The sequence below is a fragment of the Chrysemys picta genome, chromosome 1, assembly GCF_011386835.1.
Source record: "Chrysemys picta bellii isolate R12L10 chromosome 1, ASM1138683v2, whole genome shotgun sequence".
Taxonomy (NCBI): Eukaryota; Metazoa; Chordata; order Testudines; family Emydidae; genus Chrysemys; species Chrysemys picta.
The window spans coordinates 195,601,843-195,621,988 of NC_088791.1; the positions used below are offsets into that span (position 1 = coordinate 195,601,843).

The 20,146-nt window shown below is 46.4% G+C and overlaps 1 protein-coding gene and 1 long non-coding RNA gene across 2 annotated transcripts in view; one reads left to right on the forward strand and one right to left on the reverse strand.

Moving 5' to 3' along the window:
• The window catches only part of LOC135977302 (uncharacterized), a 38,124-nt gene extending 32,419 nt beyond the window's left edge, over positions 1-5,705 (forward strand). Inside the window, exon 3 of the long non-coding RNA XR_010594742.1 lies at positions 3,530-5,705. This is a non-coding gene — a long non-coding RNA (uncharacterized LOC135977302). The remainder of the gene's footprint in view (positions 1-3,529) is intronic.
• A 5,688-nt stretch (positions 5,706-11,393) lies between these two features.
• On the reverse strand, positions 11,394-14,171 carry LOC135977304 (uncharacterized). The gene is made up of 2 exons (XM_065577475.1): positions 13,189-14,171; positions 11,394-12,195 (listed from the first exon to the last, which is right to left on the reverse strand). Exons 1-2 carry the CDS (start codon positions 13,889-13,891, stop codon positions 11,720-11,722), a joined length of 1,179 nt encoding a protein of 392 aa, XP_065433547.1. The 5' UTR covers positions 13,892-14,171; the 3' UTR covers positions 11,394-11,719.
• Positions 14,172-20,146: the final 5,975 nt, after the last annotated feature.

Below are 20,146 nucleotides of genomic sequence, written 5' to 3' on the forward strand. Positions count from 1 at the left end.
CTTGCCACAAACTAAGTGTTCATCTAGACAAGTCCACCATATAAAGAGAGTAAAGCCAAACACAGTCCTCAGAAAATAGACTTACCGTACCAACAAATACCTCCCAGAACACATTTAAAAAAAAAAAAAAGACCCAATACTATTTGGAGACATAGTTAAGATCCCACCTACAATATCAATTGCACTGTTTCTTTCAACACATTGGGGGACACATATGTTTGCACTTGTCAAGTAAGTGGGATCCAAGGTATTTTATGTTTTCTTGTGTGAGGGATAGTGCTAATCAGGCTGGTTTTAGCTCTGTTCTGTGACATGGCTGAGTTTCCAACTACACTACCCAATGGAACCATGCTAGATTAAAGATAGCTTGTCCTCTTGAGCTCCAGTCACACCCAGTGATGACAGTCTAGACACATCCTTAGAGAGACTGCCCAAGGTCACATAGAAAGTCTGTAGTAAAGCCAGGAATTGACCCCAAATCTCCTGAGTCCCAGTCCAGTGCCATAACCACATAACCACCCCCTCTCTACAGGAGCTGTGCTACTTATAAGGATTAAGGCATGTCTTAAATAAAATAGTAAGACAGCACTTTTCCATTATATATCCCTGTCACTATGGTTCCCTTAATGGGGGAGGGAGGGATTTAACTTTGTTGTAACTTCTGAAGTCTGCTTTGTTAGGGTTTTAATGTGGCTCCCATGCTTGCGTCTACTACCTCTTGACATATAACAACCTTCTCTTCATTTTAATTACACCAGACAGGAGATTGAGGGCACCATTGAAGTCAATGGGAGTTTTGCTGTTGACTTCAGTGAGAGCTGACTGTAGCCTTCCTAGACAGGTATATTACGTTTTTTCTCAAGTTATGGTTTTTAATCACACCATCCCTTTCATTGTAGAGTGTTCCAGCTGTTTCAGAGAGAAGGTCAGACTTCTCTGGATAGAAAGGGGCACCAGCTCAGCAAGATTAAGATGTAGCCATACTGAAGAATTAGTTCCTCTTATTTATATGGATGACAGCATTTGAGCCAGACTATGCACGGTACAATTAAGCTCCAAATTTGTTAATCCTAGCCCCGTCCTATGACTGTATGAGCTTGGAGTCTCCCCAGTTACATTTTTGGATGTTCTTACCCCATACAATACATTTTATTAAGTTTTCTATGAATAAGTACTCCCTCAGTGGTATCATTGGGAGCATAATGCGAAAGTGCTGCAGTTTAACTCAGGGGCTACTGACATTTTAGCTATAGGAGTCCAAGCCCATTCTGAAGGCGTGAGTTTGTTCCGGGGGGGGGGGGGGGGGAAGGGGGATGAATTTTAAATGATTTCCAAACAAGACACCCAGCAGTAGGTCAGTACCTGATTGCTATGGTGATGGAAGGAAGCTCCTCCCCACCTCTATTGGGAGCTTAGGCCTGGGACTCTGAAAACAAAGTAAGCACCCGGTCTTAGCCTCACGCTCTCTCTGCTCCCTTGCCCACGCCACTTTTTCAGCTCTTCTCAGAATACGTTTCTCAGTTTTGTTGCTTCCATCTTGGCCCAGAAAGGTTTGCACAGTCATCATTGGGGCTTGCCAGGAATAGGGACGCATTGGACCAGAAGTCTGTCCTAAAGGGGCAGTACACCCTGTTACACCCCCCCCCAAAAGCACCAAATATTAATTTTATTCTGTTTAGAAGCATTATTGATAATGGAAATAGGCATTTCCAGGGAGACTGGCCATTTCAGGCCTCATGCTCAGAGGGGAACCCCAACACACTCAGAAGGGTCCCTCTCACTAACCTTACAATATCATTTCCTTCACCAGTCTCACCCTCATACATGGATATTTTCCCCCCAAAAGCACCTTCCCTCCACCCAAAGAATGAACTTGGATTCCACTGATTTAGATCAATCCAAGACACAAAATTTTAATCCCTTCCCTTTATGATTAGAGCAATGGATTTTACAGGTGACTTCAAATTCAAAGTCTAGGTAATAATAAACATTGCCACCTCTCACTGCTTGTAGACAGCACTGGTTTTAACCCCTTCAGGTCACCTGGCAGGTTGGTTCTCTCTTCATCCGTGTGAACTAGCCATCTAATGTTGATGTCAAATGTAGGGTTACCATACGTCCGTTTTTTCCCGGACATGTTCGGCTTTTTGGCAATTCCCCCCGGACGTGAAACATGTCCGGGAAAATGCCGGCCGGGCACTTCTCCTCCCGCGGCGGCTCTGCTCCTCCCCTGACTCTTCGGCTTTGTTTAAGAGCCGAGCTGCCCGAGCGCTATGGGCTTCAGGCAGCCCCCATGCCTCCGGACCCCAGCCGCCGGTCGGGCACTTCCCCTCCCGGGATCCGGCGGCGCAGGGTCCGGAGGCATGGGGGCTGCCCGAAGCTGGTAGTGCTGGGGCAGCTCGGCTCTTAAACAGAGCCGAAGAGTCAGGGGAGGAGCAGAGCCTCCGGCCGCGGCGGCTCTGCTCCTCCCCTGACTCTTCAGCTCTGTTTAAGAGCCGAGCGCTACGGGCTTTGGGCAGCCCCCATGCCTCCGGACCCTGCGCCGCCGGAGCCCGGGAGGGGAAGTGCCTGGCCGGGGGCGCAGGGTCCGGAGGCATAGGGGCTGCCCGAAGCCCAAGCGCTACCGGCGTCACGGTTTGCCGGGCAGCCTCCAGACCCTGCGCCCCCGGCTGGGCGCTTTCCCCCCCCCGGGCTCCAGGTGTGCTGGGGAAGCGCTGGCTGGGGGCGCAGGGTCTGGGGGCTGCCCGGCAAACCGTGAAGACGGTAGCACTCAGGCAGCCCTTTTCGCGTGGCTGGGAGTGGGAGGAAGGAGGGGCGGAGTTAGGGCGGAGTTGGGGCGGGGAAGGGGCGGGGCTGGGGGTGGGAAATGGGCAGGGCCAGGGCCCCGTGGAGGGTCCTCTTTTTTAATTTGTTAAATATGGTAACTCTAGTCAAATGTGATCAAAAATGAATCGATACTGAAGAGTATGCCCCACCTTTCACAGAATGGCACGAAACAGGCAACGCATGGTACAGAGAAGGCTTCCCTATTATTATTACTCAGTTTAGATGGTCAAAAAAGCCTTCTGGAAACTAAGAGGAGAGTTGGATAACATTTGGTGCCTGATGCTTCCCCCTGCCCAGTGAAAAATGCAGGTTTGCAAATACAAACATTTTGCAAATTTACATCCATTTCACCAAATTGTTTATGTTGAAATAAAACAGAACAAAAATCAGAAAAGGTTAAAACATTTTGCTAAGTCATTTTCAAAATGAATTGCTTTTATTTTTCTATTAAAAACTCTGTTCTGAAATTTGCTTCAATTTTATTTTAAAAAATTTAAATAACTAAAAATAATAATGACAATCAAAACAAAATGTTTTATTTGGAGTCAAACAGAACATTTCTTTTACCCCAAATTACTTCTGTTTCAATTTCTCAGTTCACCAAAACATTTGAAAAAAAATAATTTTCAGGTCGACCCAAAGTGATTTCCCCCCCAGTTTTTCAGAACGGTCAGTCAACTAAAATTGCCCTTTATTCACATAGCTCTACATAAAAGTGACCTACACAGCAAGAAACAGGAACTATTACTTCTTGATGACCAACAAATGCTTCACCTTGGAGAAAGAAACAGCTCGCTGAGACTACTTAGAAGTACTCCATGGAACAATCGGAAAACCAATGGATGAGAGGAGAGGGAATGAAGATGTGAGTAAACTTTGAAAAGTCAACACAAGACAAAGAACGGTGCTAGCAGTTTACTAAATAATTGTAAAGTGACTTACATACTCTGAACAGAGAATGAGTGCCTTTCCCCTCAAAGGACCTCAGGACTTAAACATACATAATACATATACAGGAGCTACTGAAATGCAGGCACTTATAAGGTAGGAAATGGCAGTTGTTTAACAGAAGACAGAATTAGGAGTGAGGTTAAAATTAGAAGTGAGGAAGAATGCTGTATCCAGTTAAAGGTAAAGGGAAATGTTAGTAGGTAGAAGGTAATTACTTACCTACAGAGGTGCTCAGACTGAGGCAACAAGTCTAGGCCTTCACACAAGGTCAATAAGCTACACGTGATAATCCACTAACCTCAGAGTGGCCTCTGCCTTGACACTAGACCAGGAAGTTAGATGTGCTGAGTAGGAAAAATTCAGAGACCTCTACCAAGACATCAGTGTAGCCAGTTAGAGGAGCTGAGTTAATGGAGACACTACAGGTCTCTGTGGGGTATCAGCCCAGCAAACTACAGATGATGAGCCAGTGACCTCATAATAGTCTGAAAGCCAGAGGTGATGAGAGCTCACAAAGGCCTGTGCCTTGGTATCTCAGCAACCTAGAGGTGCTGATGTAATGACTCGCAGCAGCCTGTATCTTGACAGGAGCCCTGCCAGGAAAGTCACAGAAGCCTCTGCTTTGACAACAGCTTAGCAAATGCTGTGTTTAAAACTTATCAGTCTATTTAACACTGCCATTTGGTGCTCTGTGACTGACCACTCTTCAAAGCCCATCAGTGAAAATACGACAGGTAGAGTTGTCCTTGTATTGTATCAAACAAATATTGCACTAACTTCTTGTTCAATTACATAGTTCAAATAGTGCCTGGCAGTAAAAAAGAACAAAAGGAGAGTAGAGGTGGAGGAAATAAGAAGCTACAGAAATATAGGTGTATTTACAGCTATACAGCATCTTTCACTTAAGGGGAATGAAAATTTAAATGAGTTGCTCATGGACAGCAGTGCCAGGAAGGCAAGCCAGGAGCCCTGACTTCTTGTTCACTGTGCTAAACACTAGACTAAACTGTCTTCCCTGAAGGCACAGAAGCAGGGTGGGGGTGGGGTAATGAAACAAGAAGAAATCAAACAACCAGAGAGCAAGAAGAAAGTAAATAGAAAAAAAGTGAACAGAACACAAGAAAGAGGAATAAAGGATGGAATGAATACATTGTCTGGAAGAGAGAGAAAATGAAGTCTAGACTCTACAGGAATTTAGGGCTTGACCACTGAAGTCAGTGGAACAGTTCCCCTTGTCTTCACTAGGCTTTGAATCAAGCAGGCCCTTTGCACGAGGCATGCAGAAGCCTGGAGAAAAACAGATGGAAGAAAGAACAGCAAACAACCAAAAGAACATTAAGATGGGAGACAGTAAACAGGAGCTAGAAACACAACATAGATTTTAAAAATGTAGATTTTATTTAACATTAATACCATAAAAGAACAGCGAGCTATAAAACATCTGGCAGAAGCTTTTTCCATAAATCAATCCTTATTACAAAGCAACAACAACAACAAACCAGGTTATTTCCCCAATGTAATAATGTTTTATATAATTACACTAAGGAATCTCCAGAGAGTGTAGTCACTCTAACATCTGCACAAAGAGCAGCTAGACTAAATTGTAATATAACTATGGTAATTGTGCCTAGAACAACAAATACCTTTATAATAAGAGTTGCTTTTAAAAAGAAAGATATGAAACACTTTTAAACAGTTTACACAATAGTGCCTGACAGATTTAAAACAAAACAAAAACACCTGTATCTATAAGTGTCAATCAATGCCGAAGATCTGAGGTGGAGGACAAAATTAGACTTAACTCGAATTATTTTTTTTATTTGGTTAAAACTGTGTGTATGTCTTCATGTAATTATGTAGAGTGGATTTTATTTAATGAAATGTGTCCCTACACTTTGTTCTTTAAAAAATAAAAATCAATCAATGCCAGCAGCCGAAAATTCTTGGGTAACCGTATAATGACAAAGCAGTGTCTATGTACAATGCAAAGGGGGAGAAATAGTAACAAAACAACGTATGGTTTCAAATGTCTAAAAGGCTTGTCTGAGCACAGAGCTGGGAAACAGGAACCAATCGGTTCTAATCCCATCTCTGAGAATGACTCTCTGTGACTTTAGGCAGATCACAGTTTTAATTATGTAAGTCCTCCAATACTGAAGGCATTTGCTTAAAGAACTGTGTAAGGATTCTATATATTTATTTTGATTTTAGGACAATATAAAACAAAGCCTGTCCTTCTGTAGGCACCCTTGCCATTAATTAAAATATTTTCTTCTCCTTTTCCTCCTCCACCAAAAACAACACATTTCTCCCTCAAAGCAATCAAAGTCTCCTACCTGTCACACTCTGTTCCTAAAAGCCATGCCACCAACTGCCTCAGCTCCCTACTCCCACCAAAGCCTACTCAAACAGGTGGGACTTGCAGCATGCCCAGATCATCAACAGACTCACAAGGCTTTGGATGCGGGGGGAGAGTGAATTGCAAAGATGAGGGGCTGTCACACAGAATTCCCCACCAGCAGCTCCTGTACTTATGTAGTGAAGTGGCTAACGCTCATATGCTTCTGCACTACTCAGAGCAGTAAGGCGCCAGAAGAGAGGTGCTCTCAGGTAGGAAGGTCCCAGGCCAGTTAGGACTTTACAGTTAAAAATCAGCACCTTACATTTTTCCTGGAAATAAATGAATGGCAAATGCAGATCCTGGACACTGGTGTCAGGTGCTCAGACAGATACTCTGCTTCATAAGCAAGCTACTGTGTTCTGCTCTATCTTCACCCACTGAATGGATTTCAGGTAAAGCACACTGCAGTATCTAGTCTAGAGGTGATAAAGGCATAGATTATGGTAGCTAGGTCCACATCCCAACGAAAAGGTTGCAGCCTCCTGGCTAGGTACAAATGGCAAAATGTTGTCTTGGTCATTGTGTCATCCGAAAGCATCTGGGAATCTAACCAAACCCCCACATTGACCATTGTTTACTGTCAAAGTTCCCAAACATCCTCTGTCAAAGAAGTTCACATAACCACCGCCAACTCTTCTAGTTGTTTCGCCCACACTCCATAATCACAATTTTCTCAGGAATGGGCCTCAGCCAATTTGTTCTCATTTATTTCCTAACCTGGCACGGACATTGAAAAAATGCACAGCCTCATTCACTGGCTGGAATTGACAGAGATATAAAGCTGGGTGTCATCAACATACCGTGAACCTTTCAATCCAGAGATCTGTATACAATTCCCCTCACTGGCCCACATACATATTGAATAAGTGGGGTTACAGAGTTGTGGTACCCTCCAGAGAGACCTCCAGGCAGAGGGACAATTGCCCCACACTGCACTCTGGAATCTGTCAGCAAGAAAGCAACAAAGCCACCAAAATGCATCCCCCTCCGCTCTAGCATTTTATACAGACATGCTCAATAACCCGCACTTAGTTGCCAACCAACCAGCAGACAAAACGTGACTTGTAAAGCTCATGTCATTTTTTATGAAAATTATAGGGTGCTAGTTTTCCATAAGAACTTAAAAATCAATTTATTGGGTGAATCCCTGTCCCTCATTGAAGCCAATGGCAAAATCCACATTGACTTCAACAGTGTCTGAATTTCACATAGTGTCTCTCTTACATATGACAATACGCTGAGTCACAGTGGGCTGTGGGAACTGAGTTCTGTTGTGTAATGTCACCAACCTTACTCGTGCAACTAAATGCATCATAAACCAAGCTGATGCAATATTTATAAAAATGCAATTATGTATTTATGTAAAGAACGATCTTTTATTCCCAGAAACAAAGAGCATGGTTTAATATGGCAAATTATTGTTAAGAGATTACATGCCACAAGTTTTATAAGACCAAGTTCCTCAGTGAATGTTGTAAACGGCCAAATGTTTCAGTTTTATCTGTGTGAAAAAATGGATTGATTATTAAGAAATCAGGGCACTCATCTTATTGCCAGGATGTGTACTGACTACAACTGTCATGTGCTGTCTCCAGGAAACACACAGAGAGCCAAACAACCACAGGCCGTGGATTCCTGGGATGAGATTAGCCATTGAAAGGCAGCAAAAGAAATACCACAGCACTATTTTCATGAAACCAGAGCTCATCATCAATACAAAATCTATGACGGAGCAAAGTTATATCGAAGTCTTGACCATTGATATGAACGTCTCCATAACATCTGTTTATAAGCCCCAGAGGAACAGTTTGCTTTTATGAGCCCAGGAAATTTAGATCACAACAAAGCAAGTGTGATCATTGGTGACTTTAATAGCCATGGCATCACATGGGGTTACTGCAAAAATTATGAGACTGAAGACTTATCAAGATGTGGGCCAACACACACCACCTAAGCCTGATCCATGACTCAAAACTACTCCTGATAGAGGGGAAGCTATAATCCAGATCTCGCCTTTGTTGACAGCAGCATAGAAGTTATGTGCAAAGGTCCTGTATTGGAACCCATCCCGCACACACAACACAGGTAAGAACATAAGAACGGCCGTACTGGGTCAGACCAAAGGTCCATCTAGCCCAATATCCTGTCTACCGACAGTGGTCAATGCCAGGTGCCCCAGAGGGAGTGAATCTAACAGTTAATGATCAAGTGATCTCTCTCCTGCCATCCATCTCCATCCTCTGACAAACAGAGTCTGGGGACACCATTCCTTAACCTCCATGAATTTATCCAGATCTCTTTTAAACGCTGTTATAGTCCTAGCCTTCACAACTCTTTGGGTAAGGAATTCCACAAGTTGACTGTGCGCTGTGTGAAGAAGAACTTCCTTTTATTTGTTTTAAACCGTCTGCCTATTAATTTCATTTGGTGACCCCTAGTTCTTGTATTATGGGAATAAGTAAATAACTTTTCCTTATCTACTTTCTCCACATCACTCATGATTTTGTATACCTCTATCATATCCCCCCTTAGTCTCCTCTTTTCCAAATTGAAAAGTCCTAGCCTCTTTAATCTCTCCTCATATGGGACCCTCTCCAAACCCCTAATCATTTTAGTTGCCCTTCTTTGAACCTTTTCTAGTGCCAGTATATCTTTTTTGAGATGAGGAGACCACATCTGTATGCAGTATTCAAGATGTGGGCGTACCATCGATTTATATAAGGGCAATAATATATTCTCTGTCTTATTCTCTATCCCCTTTTTAATGATTCCTAACATCCCGTTTTCTTTTTTGACCGCCTCTGCGCACTGCATGGACATCTTCAGAGAACTATCCATGATGACTCCAAGATCTTTTTCCTGATTTGTTGTCGCTAAATTAGCCCCCATCATATTGTATGTATAGTTGGGGTTATTTTTTCCAATGTGCATTACTTTACATTTATCCACATTAATGTTCATTTGCCATTTTGTTACCCAATCACAATCAATGCCATAGCAGCCATAACTCCAAATTTGGTACCAATGTATAGATGCTTCAATTTCAAGAAAGCAGATTGGAGAGGCTTCTCTGAAGACCTTGCTAAAAACGAACTTACATTGATTCAACTCTGGAGAACTATGATCTCTTAGGCCTTGTCTACACTACGAGAGTAGTTCGATTTTACTTGCATCGAATTTTTGGAATCGATATTGCAAAGTCGAACGTGTGTGTCCACACTAAGGACAGTAATTCGACTTTGTGCGTCCACACTAACGGTGAAAGCATCGACATTCAAAGCGGTGCGCTGTGGTCAGCTATCCCACAGTTCCTGCAGTCCCCTCTGCCCATTGGAATTCTGGGTGTAGCCGGCAATGCCTTCTGGGTAACAAAATGAGTCGAGGGTGCTTTTGGGTAACTGTCGTCATCCATCCATCACTCCCGCCCTCCCTCCCTGAAAGCGCCGGCAGGAAATCAGTTCGCGCACTTTTCCAGTCATTGACAGCGCGGACGCCACAGCACTGCGAGCATGGAGCACGCTGCGACCATCGCTGCAGTTGTGGCCGCTCTCAACGCCTCGCAGCTTATCATAAAGGTTTCCCTGAGACAGATGCAGAAAAGTCAGGCGAGGAGGCTACGGCACCGCGGTGATGTCCTGAAGTCTGAGAGTAGCACAGACCTCTCAGAAAGCAGGGGACCCAGCGCCAAGGACATCACGGTGGCAATGGGTCATGTTGATGCTGTGGAACGGCGATTCTGGGCATGGGAAACAAGCACTGAGTGGTGGGACCGCATAGTGCTGCAGGTCTGGGATGAATCCCAGTGGCTGCGAAACTTTCGCATGCGGAAGGGAACTTTCCTGGAACTTTGTGAGTTGCTGTCCCCTGCCCTGAAGCGCAGTGACACCCGCTTGCGAGCTGCACTGAGTGTACAGAAGCGAGTGGCCATAGCCCTCTGGAAGCTTGCAACGCCAGACAGCTACTGGTCAGTCGCGAACCAGTTTGGGGTGGGCAAATCTACCGTGGGGGTTGTTGTGATGCAAGTAGCGAAGGCAATCGTTGATGTACTGCTGCCAAAGGTAGTGACCCTGGGAAACGTGGAGGCGATCATACATGGCTTTGCAGCGATGGGATTCCCAAACTGCGGTGGGGCCATAGATGGAACTCACATCCCTATCCTGGCACCAGACCACCAGGCCACCCAGTACATTAACCGAAAGGGATACTTTTCCATGGTGCTGCAAGCACTGGTGGACCACAGGGGACGTTTTACCAACATCTACGTTGGATGGCCGGGCAAGGTTCATGACGCTCGTGTTTTCAGGAACTCTGGTCTGTTTAGACGGCTGCAACAAGGTATTTACTTCCCGGACCACAAAATAACTGTTGGGGATGTGGAGATGCCTATAGTCATCCTCGGGGACCCAGCCTACCCGCTAATGCCCTGGCTCATGAAGCCCTATACTGGCGCCCTGGACACTGAAAAAGAACTCTTCAACTACCGGCTGAGCAAGTGCAGAATGGTGGTGGAGTGTGCTTTTGGCCGTCTCAAGGGGAGATGGAGAAGCTTACTGACTCGCTGTGATCTCAGCGAAACCAATATCCCCATTGTTATAGCAGCTTGCTGTGTGCTCCACAATCTCTGAGAGAGCAAGGGGGAGACCTTTATGGCGGGGTGGGAGGTTGAGGAAAATAGCCTGGCTGCTGATTACTCACAGCCAGACAGCCGGGCGATTAGAAGAGACCAGCGGGAAGCGCTGTGCATCCAGGAGGCTTTGAAAGCAAAGTTCCTGAGTGAGCAGGGTAACCTGTGACTTTAAAGTTTGTGTACTGAGAAGCTAAACCTGCCCCCGTTTCTTTACCCAGTTAATGTTGACTATCCTATTCAGTTACATACCCCCTTCACCCCCCTTCCAACACACGTTTCGAAATAAAAATAGTTCAACTTTGTTAAAGCACACCGTTTTCTTTAATACTGTTTTCGCGGGAATTTTTTAAAAGTGGGACGCAGACTGTGGTGCGGAGCGGGTGTAGTGTAGTGACGCGAATGCAGCTTCTAAACTCAAGGATTGACAGGCTCCGCTGCGGTGGGATGGTTGTTTCAACGGAGCCTGTCACCCCTCCTGATCGGGACTGTGTGTATGGGGCGGCTATGTGACTTTGTGGCAGGGGGAGGACGGTTACAGATCCCCTGCTGTGTGGCTCTGTGATCCTGCCTAAGGACCGGCGCTTAAGATCTGTAACTGCCCTCCCCCGCCACAAAGTCACAGAGCAACCCACCCCCCCCAACATAAAATGAAAACAACCTCCCAGACTAACCAGGGTAACTAGTCACTGCATCACTGCACTGTGTATGTGCCCTGCTGCTGTGCCTGCCCCCGACTATGTACCCTGCCAAAGGTGACTGTCCTGTCCAATTACCAACCCCCTTTCCCCTCCTCCTCCAAAAGAAGATGATTGAAACAGTAGTTAACAGAAACGTATTTTTATTATCAACTACACATGGCATTGGGAGGTGAAACTTGGACGGGGGCTTGTGTCAGGCGGGAAGGAAAGAACTTTTCAAATTTTGGGAAATGAGAGCCTTCTGCTACTAGAGCTCTCTGCAGGGGTGGAGTGAGACTTAGCAGGGACTCTGCCGCCTCTCCTTCTTTGCACTCTGGGTGAGGTGGGTATGGGACTTGGTGGCGGGGGAGGGCGGTTAGAGATGGACTGCAGCGGGGCTCTGTCCTCCTGCCTCCGTTCCTGCAGAACATCCACAAGGCACCGGAGCGTGTCCGTTTGCTCCCTCAGTAGTCCAAGCAGCGTTTGAGTCGCCTGCTGGTCTTCCTGCCGCCACCTCTCCTCCCGATCCATGTTGGCTTGGTGCATTCGGGTCAAGTTCTCCCGCCACTGGGTCTGCTGTGCTGCCTGGGCTTGGGAACAGGCCATAAGCTCAGAGAACATGTCCTCCCGTGTCCTCTTCTTCCTACGCCTAATCCGCGCTAGCCTCTGGGAGTGTGATTCCAGGCTAGGTTGTGAGACAGTCGCAGATGGGGCTGTGGAAATGGGAAAAAGGGAGTGAATTCCTCAGAAAGATAAATGTAGTTGTGAACAAAGAACATAGTCTTTCTCTGTGAACAAGACCATGCACAGCACCTATCACATGCGCACTCAGCACAAGGTCGAATTCTCGGCCTTCGCATTCAGTGCCTGGGGTCTTGCACAGCACATTTGAGAAGCGGGGCAGGACAACGGAATTTCTGTTGCAGGCAGACATGGTAAGCCGTACACTTGTGGCAGTTTAAAACTTTTATATTACCACTGGCCTCATTTCACATTTAAAGCTATGTCAGTCCCTGCTGCCAGCAATCCGGCAAGCGGGAACTCTGCCCCTGTCCCACCCCCTCGCGGCTGTCCCCGGGAACGATCCCTTTCGGCTGCCCCTCTCCCGCCTCCACCGCGTGGCTACAAACCAGCGGTTACAGTTCTGTAAAGGAACGGGAAAGCAGTCCCAACACTAACATTCCCCTACCTAATTCAAAGCAGGTCACCATGGGCGACATCACCCTGATGAGGATCTCTGAGAGCGACAGAGAGAGAATGCTCCGGGAAAGCCTCCAAAGACCAGGGCCGTATGCCGCCCTGCTGTGCAGAGCAATGATTCCCAAGTACTTGATAGTCTCGTGGCGCGGCAACGTGTCGTACTTCGGAGGACCCAATAAGGCCGCTCTCCCCAGGAACCTCATGCAACGGCTTTCCAATTACCTCCAGGAGAGCTTCATCGAGATGTCCCAGGAGGATTACTGCTCTATCCCCGGACATATAGACCGCATTTTACTGTAGCTGCAGTAGCAGGGAATAAACAGTAGAGTGGCTTGTGCAGGACAATCACTGAAAACCGGACATTGCTAGATTTTTTTTCAAACTTGCACTGCCCATGACTAAACCGTTAAGCGCCTAGGGCACACTAATCATGAACAACCCATTCTTTTAATTGTTAATATTCCTGTTTTGTTAAAAATAAATGTTTAGATGTTTACAACACTTACTGGCTGATCCTTCCCCAGATTCTGTGTCCGGGGTAACGGCTGGGGACGCTTCGTAGGGGATCTCTGTAAGGGTGATGAAGAGATCCTGGCTGTCGGGGAAATCAGCGTTGTGAGCGCTGCCGACTGCCTCGCCCTCCTCATCTCCTTCCTCATCTTCCCCGTCCCCTAACATGTCCGAGGAACCGGCCATGGACACTATCCCATCCTCAGAGTCCACGGTCACTGGTGGGGTAGTGGTGGCGGCCGCACCGAGGATGGAATGCAGTGCCTCGTAGAAACGGGATGTCTGGGGATGGGATCCGGAGCGTCCGTTTGCCTCTTTGGTCTTCTGGTAGCCTTGTCTCCGCTCCTTGATTTTCACGCGGCACTGCGTTGCATCCCGGCTGTATCCTCTCTCTGCCATGGCTTTAGAGATCTTCTCGTAGATCTTTGCATTCCTTCTTTTGGATCGCAGCTCGGAAAGCACGGACTCATCGCCCCACACAGCGATGAGATCCAAGACTTCCCGATCAGTCCATGCTGGGGCCCTCTTTCTATTCACAGACTGCACGGCCATCACTGCTGGAGAGCTCTGCATCGTTGCCAGTGCTGCTGTGCTCGCCACGATGTCCAGACAGGAAATGAGATTCAAACTGGCCAGACAGGAAAAGGAATTCCAATTCAAATTTTCCCGGGGCTTTTCCTGTGTGGCTGGTCCGAGCATCCGAGCTCGCACTGCTGTCCAGAGCGTCAACAGAGTGGTGCACTGTGGGATAGCTCCCGGAGCTATTAGCGTCGATTTCCATCCACACCTAGCCTAATTCGACATGGCCATGTCGAATTTAGCGCTACTCCCCTCGTCGGGGAGGAGTACAGAAGTCGAATTAAAGAGACCTCTATGTCGAACTAAATAGCATCGCAGTGTGGACGGGTGCAGGGTTAATTCGATGTAACGGCGCTAACTTCGACATAAACGCCTAGTGTAGACCAGGCCTTAGTCATTTAAGTGCTGAAAATGAGGAGCCAAACTCATCCCTGATGTGACTCCCTGTTTCACTCCCTTTCCTCCTAAAGGATCCCTTTACAGAATGAGGACTTGATTCACCCTTTGGGCTCAGAGTATTTCACTGTCTCAGTGGGGCCAGCTCTCCTTTCAGGAGCATGTGTGTGTGTGTGGGGGGGGGGGAAATGTGGGGGAGCTCACATCTGGAAATGAGATGGATGGTTGTATCCCACCCTTCCATGGAGGTTCCACCGGCAGACAATTGCTTTACATTCTCCTCCAGGATCCATGATAGCCTCTCTGGCACAGGTTGTTCAAAGCATGTGCAGAATCCGTGCACGGCCTGGGAGTCCTTGCCATCCGTGACCACTTTGGGGGCCACAGCCTTTGGCTCCCAACCCCTAAAAGCAGCAGACTTAGGGCAGATTGCAGTACTGTATCCCCGCTTCAGGTGGATTTCTGCCAGCAGATTCCAGGCAATGAATCTGGTGCATATAAGGGATCTCTTCACCCACCACTGAGGTCGAACACAGCCTTCATTGAAGGTTATCATAAATTATGTAGTATTCACCCAGACAGTCTTTATGGCCTCTTGCTCAAACACATGTACTATTTGAGCTCACATTATACGGAGAGGATTATAAGTCTCTCCAGGTGTGCACATAATTTAAGTAGCTGGTTTTAATTATTTTTTCCAAAATACCAAAGTCCTCTGATCCACCTTGGGGCCCCCAATACTGGCCGTTTCAATTTAAAAAACAAAGTCTTTTTAAAGCCTCATTGGCAGGCAAAAACATCTGTACCACTGGCCAGAGGGGAGAGTGCATACTGCACTCAGAAAGTAAAACATCCAAAATGAACTGTGTATAAAATGAAAAGGAGAAGAATTTGGGGGCTGGATAGCTCAGGAGGCTGGGAATGAAGATGCACCAATTGGAACTGTGATTGCGGGGCTCTAGGAAGTGCTTTCCAGCCATCAGAGAGCATAAGAGCATCCCCTCAGACAATCCCCTCCCTCCCTTTTTTTTTTTAAATTATCTTGTCCATCTGCCACTCATCCATGGCTCTCACCATCCCTCTCTTCCACATTTAGGAGCTGTCCTCCTCCTCGTTCCTTCCCCATTGTCTTCTCCATTTCCCCTTCATGGTTACCCTCACCCCTCTACAGTTCCCACCAGCTCTACCTACTCCTCTTCCCCTCTCCACACTGGTCTCCTTCCTCTTCCTCCCACCAGGACAAATCTAGGTGGCACATCCACATTCTCCAACTCACCTCTGGTAACATTTGCTGCAACCCTGTTCCTCCCTCCATGCCCACCCTCTCCACCTCCCACAAACCCATCTCCCCCTAAAACTCCACCCTTCTCATTCCCAACCTCATGCTCACCACCTCCCCTTCTTGTGAACGCCCACTCCCTCTCTACAAAGATCACAGCCATGCACAACCTCTTCCTCTCTCACAGCCTCCAGCTCCTGCCTCTCTCAGAGACCTGGATCTCTTCATCTGCTACTGCCTCTGCAACTGCCCTCTCTTAGGGAGGCCTCTCCTTCTCTCATTCCCTGCCCTGGATCAGACCACGGTTAGGGTGTTGGGCTTCTTTTCTCCCACTTCTCACCTCTCTCTTCTCTCCCTTCCCACTCTCTCTCTATTCTTTTGAGCAGCACCACAGCTGAGTCTTATCTCCTCTCACCTTCCATGCTGCTGCTGCTGCTGCTGCTGCTGCTGCTGCTGCTGCTATCTACTGTCTACCCAACTCCACTCCATCAGCCTTCATCTCTGTTTTCGACTATTGGCTTGCTCACTCTCTCTTCCTTTCTTCACAGTCTCCCACTCTGATCCTCAATGACCTCAACTTCCATGTTCAGGACTCATCCAATCCCTTTGCTGCAGGTTTCCTCAACCTCACCTCTTCATTCAACCCGCTGTCCTAATTCAACTCTCCCACTCACCAATATGGCCTTTTACTTGACCTAGTCTTCACCAAGCACTGCTCTTGCTCTGATTTTTCTGTCGCTGAGTTCTCCCTCTCCAACCATCACTTGGTCTCTTTCAGGAACACCCATCAGCCTCTGGCCTTTCCATGACTTCCAGCCCAGCAGCAATGATGACTTCTCATCTGCTCTCAGCCCCTCTCCTCCCTGCCCACTCTTCCTTTTCTTCTGTTGATATAGTTGTTGGTTCTCTCTCTGTTCTGTCTCCTCCTCCAAACTTGAGTCTTTTACCCCTCTCTCCCATCACAAGGTCAGCCCTGGCTCATCCCCAACATCCACTTCCTACACTCCTTTGTGCTACAGAGCATTTCTAGAGGAAATCCCATGGCCATGCTGACTTCCTCCACTACAAGTTTGTTCTCTCCTCCTTCAGTTCGGACATCTTCCTGCCTAAAAAATTCTACTTCTCCAACTTAATTGAATCTCATGCCCACAATCCCAGCTGCTTTTTCACCACCTTTGAGTCAGTCCTCCACCTGTCTCCACTCCTCTCTCTGCAGAAGATCGTGCTAATTTCTTCCAAGAGAAAATTGACAATGTGCAACACAGCCTTCCCTCCCCCTCCTACAATTCTCTCCTCTAACCCCCTCCCCATCAAAGATATAGGTGTTTTTGTCTGCTTTCCTCCTCTAACTCCTCTAGTTGCCCCTGTGGTCCCATCCCACCCTGACTCCTGATCTCCCTTACACCCACTCTCATCCCTTCCCTTACTCTTCTCTGTAACCGATTATTCACTGTCCTCTGGCTTTTTCTCCTCACAATACAAGCATGCTTCAGTTTCTCCCATATTGAAAAGCTCACCCTTGAACCCACTTGCCCACTCCAACTCTCTACCTGCCCTTTCATACCTAGGTGGTCCCTCTAAGTCAAGGATAAAATAGGTTAGTGAGATAGTATAGGGAAGCCTGCACTGCCAGGGCTTGTTCATTGGATAAAGGACCTTCAATGCTCCTTTTCATCTCTGAACATATTGTCTACATTAGCGGTCTGGAGTTCCTCTCCCCCTAGTCCATCCTAGACCCTCTCCAATCCTGCTTCTGCCCCTTGCACTCCACTGAAACTGCTCTCACTAATGTCACTAATGACATCTTTCTAACCAAAGTTCAGAACCGGTAGTCCATCGTCACCTACCGGTCATCTTCAACACAGTCAGCCATGCTCTTCTACTTGAAAATTTATCCTCTCTTGGCTTCCATGGCTCTGTCCTCTCCTGATTTTCCTCCTCTCTCTCTAATTGCTCCTTCAATGTGTCCTTCAGAGACTCCTCCTCACCCTCCCTCCAACTTTCTGTGGGGATTTCCCAAGGCCCTGTCCTTGGTCCCCCTCTCTTCTCCCTCTACAACCATCTGCAAAGACAAATGCAACTACCTTCTTGGTGCTGATGACTCTCAGATCTACCTCTCTATTTCAAACTGTCTCCTTCTGTCCATACTAAAATCTTGACTTGTCCCTCTGACACATCCACATGGATGTCTGGCCATCAGCTCAACATAGCTAAAATGGTGCTCTTAATCTGCCCCGCAAACCCTTTGTGCTACCTCCTTTCTTGATCACTGTGGACAACACCAACATCCTGCCTGTAACCTGGGCATCATCTTCAATTCAGATCTCTCACTGCATCCTCATAGCCAGGGTCTCTCTAAATCTTGCACATTCTTTCCTCATAACATTTTGGAGATGTAGCCTTCCTTATCCGTCCATACAGCTTGTCCAGGCCATCATCTTCTCACACCTCAATTGCTGCAATATCATTTTCTCTGGCTTGATAAGTGCCATATTGCCCCATTCATACCCATGCAGAATGCTAAGGCATACATTTTCCTTACCCATCATTTTGACCATGTACTCCCTCTCTTTGGATCCCTCTATTGGTTTCCCCTCCTCTACCATATCAAATATAAGCTGATGTCTTCACTTTCAAGGCCCTTCACTGTCAAGATGTTGACTTCTGCCTCTGTTTGTCCAATGATCCCAGCCTGCATTGGTCAAATTTTCAAACAAGAACCTGCGTGTTATGCTCCCCTGTAAACATCAGCAAAGCTACCTCACTATCCTCCTTCTTCAACACTCTCCCTTTCCAGAAAGCCTACAAATATCTCGGAAAGGGTTAGGCAATGGCATGCGGATATCAGTGTCCATCATGCTGACCAACATTGTCTCATTGTTGCTCGTGCTCCCACATTTGTCTGTCTACCTGTTGTCTCTTGTCTTATACTTAGATTGCAAGCTCTCTAGGGCAGGAACAGTCTTGCTCTGTGTTTGTACAGTGCCTAGTTCAATGGCATCCTGGTGCCACAACTAGGGCTTCTAGGCACTATGGTAATACAAATACATAATAAAAAATAATAAATGATGATGATGATTAATGTAGGCAAGTAATGGTCTACGAGGTCACTACTGACCTACTGTGTTGCTAGTGAACTTATTAGGCTCACAGCCAGCATTTTAATCTAGGCAGGGAGTGACCAAAAGTGGTTCCTGTCAGATAGCTGTTTGGTGGCCTATGTGTAATGAACTGGTGGCATCTGTTCAGTTCTCGGTAGACAAATGAGTATCACCAAAACCCACCACCACAATTGGCTCTAGCTCACGTTCAGCTTCAGCAGAGATGCCAGTTGCCGAAGGTACCTGGAGAACGAGTTACCCTCTCGCTCCTAGATGGTCCCCCCAAATCCAGGATAAAATAAGTTGGTGGGATAGTATAGGAAAGCCTGCCCGGTCACTGACTGCTCGTTGGATTAATAGAGGCTTTCAGTTCTCAGTGCTATTAACTATGGCACTTTCAAGCACAAAATTCACACTTAAAAAAAGAAAAGTTTGACACCAATCACATTCCTAGTTTCAGCCCAGAACAATTTGCATTGACGATTTATAAACCTGTGAAAATACTGCTATTTAGCTAGCATCCAACTCTTGGTTGAATTATATAAGCCACGTGGCACCTCTAGGTCTGAATAGTACAATATGGACAAATAAAGAAATAGGGGCTCTAGTAGGAGAGAGAACCACTTACTACACAAGGAGAAGACTCTGAATCAAACAAGCTTATCGTAGCAGCAGCGGCAATGCTGATGGACAAGCTTCCCAGAAGGGAATTCTGCATATTTGTAGTTACATATTGATTGTTTTAACCATCTTTCAGTTCCAGCAATCGCAGACTATAAAAATGATGTATCTTTGTGGTTTGGCTCCCATTGAGAGCTTCGGCTCAGGCACCACTGCTAATTGCCAACATCTGCAAATTATTGTGTGTTGGTTTTTTTTTTTAAAAAGCCTCAGGCTGCAATACCTACGTCACTAGCTGGTTTCACCTACTGCTGAGTAACAGGGTGGAATTTGGAAGCTGGTGCTTAGCCAATGCAGGTCACTGGGTTTACCAATAAACACATTTTTTATAATAATATTTCTTCTCATTGCTACTGTGCTGTACAACAAATTGTAGCTAAATAAAACTAGAGAAAACAGCTTGCAGTTTCCTGTTAAGGATTAACATTATTCTAAAAAGATTGTCATCGCTTCAGAATATATTGGTGAATGAAGAGCATCCAGATCATTTAAAAAAGAAAACTTTTTGTGATAATGTACAGAGCCAGAGACAATTAGTACAGAGGTATCCTTACTGGATCTGTTCAAGAAGGAAAAACACTCCATACAGGTAGTTTTGTAATCATATGTAGGAGCAATACAGAACAGTTTGTCAAAGCACAGTGTTCCCTTTCTTGCTGAAACGCTTGGCAATAATCTATATGTAGCAAGTCTGCCACAAGGGCTTACCACATCCTTGCATAAGTTAGGCAGATTTCATGACTGACACACAATAGAGCAGATGTTTTACAAGGGAACCATCCTTACCCAACATCTGTCTGGTAAACGAGTGAGAAAACATCATCTTGAACAATTAAGCCACAGCTGCTAGGCAACTGAGACTACTAGCTGGAAATGCATCACATGACATTAAGTCATAGGAGAAAACAGGTCAAAGCC